This window comes from Trypanosoma rangeli, assembly GCF_003719475.1.
Source record: "Trypanosoma rangeli strain AM80 chromosome Unknown Tra_15.4_contig_00666, whole genome shotgun sequence".
Classification (NCBI taxonomy): domain Eukaryota; phylum Euglenozoa; class Kinetoplastea; order Trypanosomatida; family Trypanosomatidae; genus Trypanosoma; species Trypanosoma rangeli.
In genome coordinates, this window is record NW_021706416.1 from 1 (window position 1) to 5,531 (window position 5,531).

General features: G+C 58.3%; 2 protein-coding genes across 2 annotated transcripts, besides 1 other annotated feature; one reads left to right on the forward strand and one right to left on the reverse strand.

Moving 5' to 3' along the window:
- Window positions 1-1,012: 1,012 nt before the first annotated feature.
- On the forward strand, window positions 1,013-2,341 carry TraAM80_09737 (uncharacterized protein; the record flags this gene model as incomplete). Its single annotated transcript, XM_029386404.1, has 1 exon — window positions 1,013-2,341. The coding sequence occupies one exon, from the start codon at window positions 1,013-1,015 to the stop codon at window positions 2,339-2,341; it is 1,329 nt and encodes a 442-aa protein (XP_029233730.1).
- A 663-nt stretch (window positions 2,342-3,004) lies between these two features.
- Window positions 3,005-3,033: a microsatellite.
- Window positions 3,034-4,973: 1,940 nt separating this feature from the next.
- TraAM80_09738 (uncharacterized protein) lies at window positions 4,974-5,480 on the reverse strand (the record flags this gene model as incomplete). The annotated part of the gene is made up of 1 exon (XM_029386405.1): window positions 4,974-5,480. The coding sequence occupies one exon, from the start codon at window positions 5,478-5,480 to the stop codon at window positions 4,974-4,976; it is 507 nt and encodes a 168-aa protein (XP_029233731.1).
- Window positions 5,481-5,531: the final 51 nt, after the last annotated feature.

The window sequence follows — 5,531 nt, forward strand, 5'->3', positions numbered from 1 at the left end:
TCTTTTTGTCGCACTCACTGCGTCCCCCCCTCCACACATGCATACACGCACACGTGCGCTGCCAGTGCGCTTGCTTACGTAACTGCCGGTTTCTGCTGAGTTGTTGTGCATTGTGAGTGTTGCTGTTGTTATTTTCTTTTTGCTTGCTGATGGACAGCTTCGACGCGAGTGTGTATTTAATTGAGCCCCGTGTGTGCGTTGTCGGGGTGTTGGGTTCTCAAGCACGTGCGCCAGGGTACGGTGGGCGAGCGTAAAAAAAAAAAAAAAACGTTTCTGCACGGCTAGCAAAGAGGAGAGGCGGCCAATCAAGCAAGGGCACGGACGCATGTGTAGCAGAAAGGCTGTAACGAGGCGAGCAAAGGAGAGGGGAGGACACTGTTTGGTTTAGCCAGCTGCGGATTCCGTCCAGTTCCCGTTTCCTCACCTATCGCTTACTACCGCTGCCACTACAGGCATGTGCATAATTAAAGAGAGAGAACACAATAGAAAGAAATAAGCGAAAGGTCACAGGTACGCACATCTACAAGTGGTAAGACGCATTTATACCAGGGTCCCAGTACGCGATAGGAATAAGGAGCGAACGGCGGGGAGGGAGAAAGTGCGAAAATAATAATATCAGTTACCTGTAATTTTGTATTCATACACATACGAACCTTAGCGGCAGAACTGTTGCTGTTGTGCAGTTCTGGCCGTTACCACTCCTGTATTTTTTTGCCACGCCACCTTTATGTGTGTGATCCGAATGGTGCCTGGAATTGTTTTTTGTTTCTGTTTCTGTTGTTGTTTTTTCCCCCTTGTGCAATTGTCGCGGGAAGGAACAGGGCTGTGCGTTAAACCCTTGCTTGCCTAGCATCCTTTTGTTGTTCTTTTCACTTTTTATTTTGCTTTTTGTCGTTTTTGTTTTCCTGCTTGTGTGTCTTGGCTTCCTGTGGTATGGGAAGTGTATTTTTTGTCTTTGACTGTTTTCTCACACTGTGTGTGTGCGTGCGCGTGAGTTTTGCCGTCTGCCGAGATGCTCGTGGAGGCGGAGGCGGGCAATCGGATGGGTTTGCGCCCCCCACAGCCGGAGGAGGCGCGGAATCCCACGTCGTCTCCCTCCGCCGCGCCACTGGGTGAGTCCTTCACGCCCGGCCACATGCTGCTTCATAAAAGCACAGGTGCGGAGAGCGCGAGCTGTCACCGACGTTGGAGCAACAATGAAAGCGGCACCGCCTCCGCCGTCCCGTCGTACTCGTCCCGCCTGACAGACGGCCCACTCACGAGCAGCTACAACAGTTCCGAGGAGGTGGGTTCGGTGATGGGGATGTCACTTGTGTTCAAACCAGTTGAGGGATGGGGCCCCGCACAAGCGCATCCGCCCCCGCCTGATCGGTACGCCATTTCCTTGGAGGAGGCCCGGTACAATGCGAATGCCGTCAAGGGAGAAAGGCCGGGCAACGATTTCTTCCGCGTGGATGCGCCGCTGCCAGGGTGGAGCTTGTCGGGCGGCGCGGTTCTTCGCGGCGGGATGTGTTGCATGCGTAACGCTGCAGCGGAATTCAACCAGGGCGGCATGACAGCCAGCCCGTCTTTGTGTCCTGGCGGCGATGACACGCCCGTGCCCTCTGCTGTGCCGCGTGTTGTGGCTAGCGTTTGCACCGGTGCCACCGCCACGCCGGGGGAGAGGAGCCCGCTGGAGACGCAGCAGCAGCAGCAGCGGCCCTGGCCGGCGGTCGAACCCCCGCGCGTGGTGACGCCGTCCTCGTTCCACTTTTCGACCTTTGATGGGGAGAGCCACCTAAAGGAAAAGACGCTGCGGTTCAAGATGTTGCCCTCGCCCGTACCATTCGAGAAGTTTTTTGCAGGAACCCGCCCCAGGCCAGCCCTGGAGTGGGTAAACCAGTACCGGTCAACGATGGTGCGGTGGTACAAGCGCATCGTTCTGGCGCAGGAAAACACACGCGCCCGTGTTCGTCAACGGTGCCCCTCACCGCCCAAGGGCCTTATTGATGAAGCCATGCATACCGATACGGTGGGGCTGCAATCGTGGGCGGAGCAGTGTTGCCGGTGGTGGGATGAAACGTCGCGAAAGCGGACGCGCCGTGGACACCGGGGCGGAAAAACGCTTGGAAACGCTGGGAACAGCCAGACTACCGCGACCCAGCAGCAGCGAACGAACGAGCATGCTCCTCCTGCTGGGGATGACAAGACGCATGTCATAGGGCACCCACTCCTCTCACGTGCCGTGGCGGATTCCTCGGAGCCCGCACCGCTCGAAGATACCGAGGAATGGATAAAGCGGGTTAAAAAAGACTTGGAGGAAACATTTTTAGAGGAGGACGATGGCGAGGGCAAGGAGTAGAAGCACACGGCAAAGGCGGTGCCAATAAATAGAAAACAAACAAACATGCTTCGTTATTTATTTATTTCATAAACACGCACGTTCGTACATGCAACGGATGAACTGGAAGTGGAAAACGCCCACGCACACGCGCAAGGAAAGACAAGGAAGAAGAGAAAAGATGGGGGGAGACCTCCCTTTATCCCGTTTCACGTTTTTTACCCCAGTCTCTTTTCGCGAGCGAAGGGGTAACGCAATGACGCAAAGAACGGTGGTACATTCACATGTATTGAAAGAAGGGCCCGTGACGGGGAAGGGGGCGGATGTATTGAGGGAAGTTAAAGATAATTTCTGAGGCGCAACTCCCGTGTATGCGTGTGTGCGTGTGTGCTTTTGTAGAGAAAACATTCATGATGCAGAAGTAGTGAGGGGCAGGGGACTGGGGAATAGGGAGAAGGGATAAACAAGAAAGGCTTCGGGGGTGGAAAGAATGAAGAAAGTGGGAAACAACTAAATAACTCATTATTATCTCCATCCAAGCATCTCTACGTAGGTGCGGGGGGCGTGCTAGCATGTAATGTATATAATGCACCTTGTTGAGGATGCATGGGTGAGCCGATTTGCGCAACATGTGTGTGTGAGTTGTGCTGTATTTGCTGTACCTATCAATCTCCTTTTTGGGGGTTTTTTTTGTTATTTTGGTTTTTGTTTTTGCGCAAACCCCTTACTTGTGCGACGGGCATTTTACAAAACATTTTTGTATGTACGAATATATAAATATACTTGTATATTTACGTATTCCTTCCCCGGCTCGTCTGTCGTTCCGGTCCGGCGTCTTTTTATGTGCGCCGGTGTGTTATCCACTGTCGGCCCTAGAAGGAGGGGGGTACGGGTGCTAGTGAGGCGCCGGAAGCGGGGCAGGAGTTGAGGCAGCGACGCGGGGGCGAAGAGGGAGAGGCAGGGACAACAATTTTGAGAGGAGGAACGGAGGTGAGTAGCATGAGGACAAATCAATCGCGTCAACGAGGATGCCCCCCACTAACGCATGGGAACAGGAATGTGAGCACATGGGCGAGGGTCAGGAGGAAAAGAAGGGGCCAATAGGAAGGCAGTAAGGAGCACAACCGAGATGAGGCAGGGGATCTGCCGCTCTGCCCCCGCGCGCGTGAGAGAGCCGGGGCGGGGGCGAGGGTGCCAGAGGGGTTTACGGAAGGAGCCAATGGGGCGGAGCTGTGTTTTGCTATTGGCCACGCTACGGCCACTTGTGGGGTTGCCGTTTGGCTGTGTGAGAGAAAATCTCGTGGTCCGTGGGTGGCGCTGGCGCGGCGCTGAGGCACGCGCGCCGCATGCCCATCCCGAAAAGGCTGCTAAGATTCTATGTAGGATACCGGCGCTCGTTCTTTTTTTTTTTTCCATTTGCGCGCGCGTATTTGTATGGGATCGCGCGCCGGCAGCTTACCTTGACCCGGTCGTTTTGTTTTTTGTTTTTTTTGGCGGCGCATCGGGGCTGGGGGGAAACGCGTCAAAGAACGCCGCCAAGAAAACAGATGCATACAACACCTGTTTTTCTCTTTTTTTTTTCCTTTGCGTTGGTGTTGGGCTGCAAAAAAGGGGGCGCATTTTTCCGGCCGCCACCGCCGCGGGTTTGAAAGAGAAGAACGCCCCGCAAGCACACTGCAAAGGTGAATAGGGAACGGGAGTGAAAGAGCCAAACCGAAAACTGGCGGGTGCAGGCGGCGCCGGAAAAGGCACCGCCGCCATTCCAGCAGAGGCCGGGAGAGGGCAGGCTACGGGGCACTCGGCGGCTTCGCTCCGACACGCGTTTGCGCAGGTTTTTGGCGCGTTGGAGCCGTGCGTCGGCGCGAGGGGGAACCCGACCACCCCGCCCGGAGGCCGGGGAAGCGAGCCGCGCGCACCGCGATGCTAGCTGTTCGCTCGGAATGCCGCCCCCCCGCTGGGCGTTCCCACTGGAGGGGCCCCTTTCACGAGACGCGGCGCGGGGCCTCGGCCTACCAAAAGGAAAGCCCCCGTCCGCAAAAAGGGACCCATCGCAGTGTCGAACCCGCGGCGCCCCCGGTTGCCCGCCATGGGCAACAACCGCCCGGCCGGCCAGCGCGGGCGCCAGTGGGCCGTCTCGATGGGGACGCCCGAGGCGCAGCGCCCTCCGAATCGCCAGCAACCTCGCAGACCCGCCGCCACAAGACAGGCCTTTCGCGACAGGGCCCCCGCGAACGAACCTCTCCGCACGCAACCCTTCGCGCTTTAGGGGAAAGGCGCCAAAAAAAAAAAAGTAATAGTAATAAATAAATAAAATAGAACAATAAGAGCAGCGGGGCGCGGGCCGGGTTTCTCCGCACCGCGGGGTACCCGGCCAAGCCCCCGGAGCCCGGCGCACCGCGCCCCGGCGGCCAACGCCCCGCAACCGTCGCGGATTTTCCCGCGCTCCAAAAGGGTGGAATGCGAGCCGGCCCCTGGGCCCAGCGCCCCGCCCGCGGGCGTTTTGATAGAAGCGGGACGCAGCGCCGCTTTCCTTGCCCACCTCCCGGGTTTTGGCCGGGGCCCCGGCCTCACCCGCCGCCCGCGCCTGCCGCCGCCCCACCCCGGGGGGCGCCCAGGACAAGCAACGCCGCCATCTCGGCGCGGCGCCGGGGTCTCAGCGCCTCGCGGGGGCGCAGCAGGAGACGCTAGCCTGCCAATTCGTGCTCCGGCAGGCCGACGACGGCTTCTGCGGAGCATTGGGCGGCGTTGTTTTCAGGCGTCGCGGGGCGGGGTGGCGTTTTTTACCCTCGGCGGCTACGCCTGCCGGCGCGTGGCGCGACCACCCGCACCCCGGGCGCGGCTTCCGCAGCTTCCGCAGCTTCCGCAGCTTTGCGGAGTGTGGGGCCCATCCTGGGCACCGCGCAGCGGGTTGAGCAATGAAACGGTGGCGGGCCAGGCGGATGAGGCTTTTGCAGGAGGAACTAATAGGGTTTCGCGCGCTTTTTGGGACCCGTTTTGCTCCAAGCAGGCGCGAATGTTTTAGCCCAAATTCTTTCAGCGCCCCGGTTTGGCGCGAGCAGATGCGCAACCAGACGGAGGCAGACTGGGCCGTGAGCCGGCACCTTGCCAGAGGCAATATTGCAACTCGCAGAACGGTACTTCGCGCAGCTCGCCAACGCATCAAAGATGCTAAGCGCGCTCAGATCGTCACACGAAGATCTGGTTTTCCCAC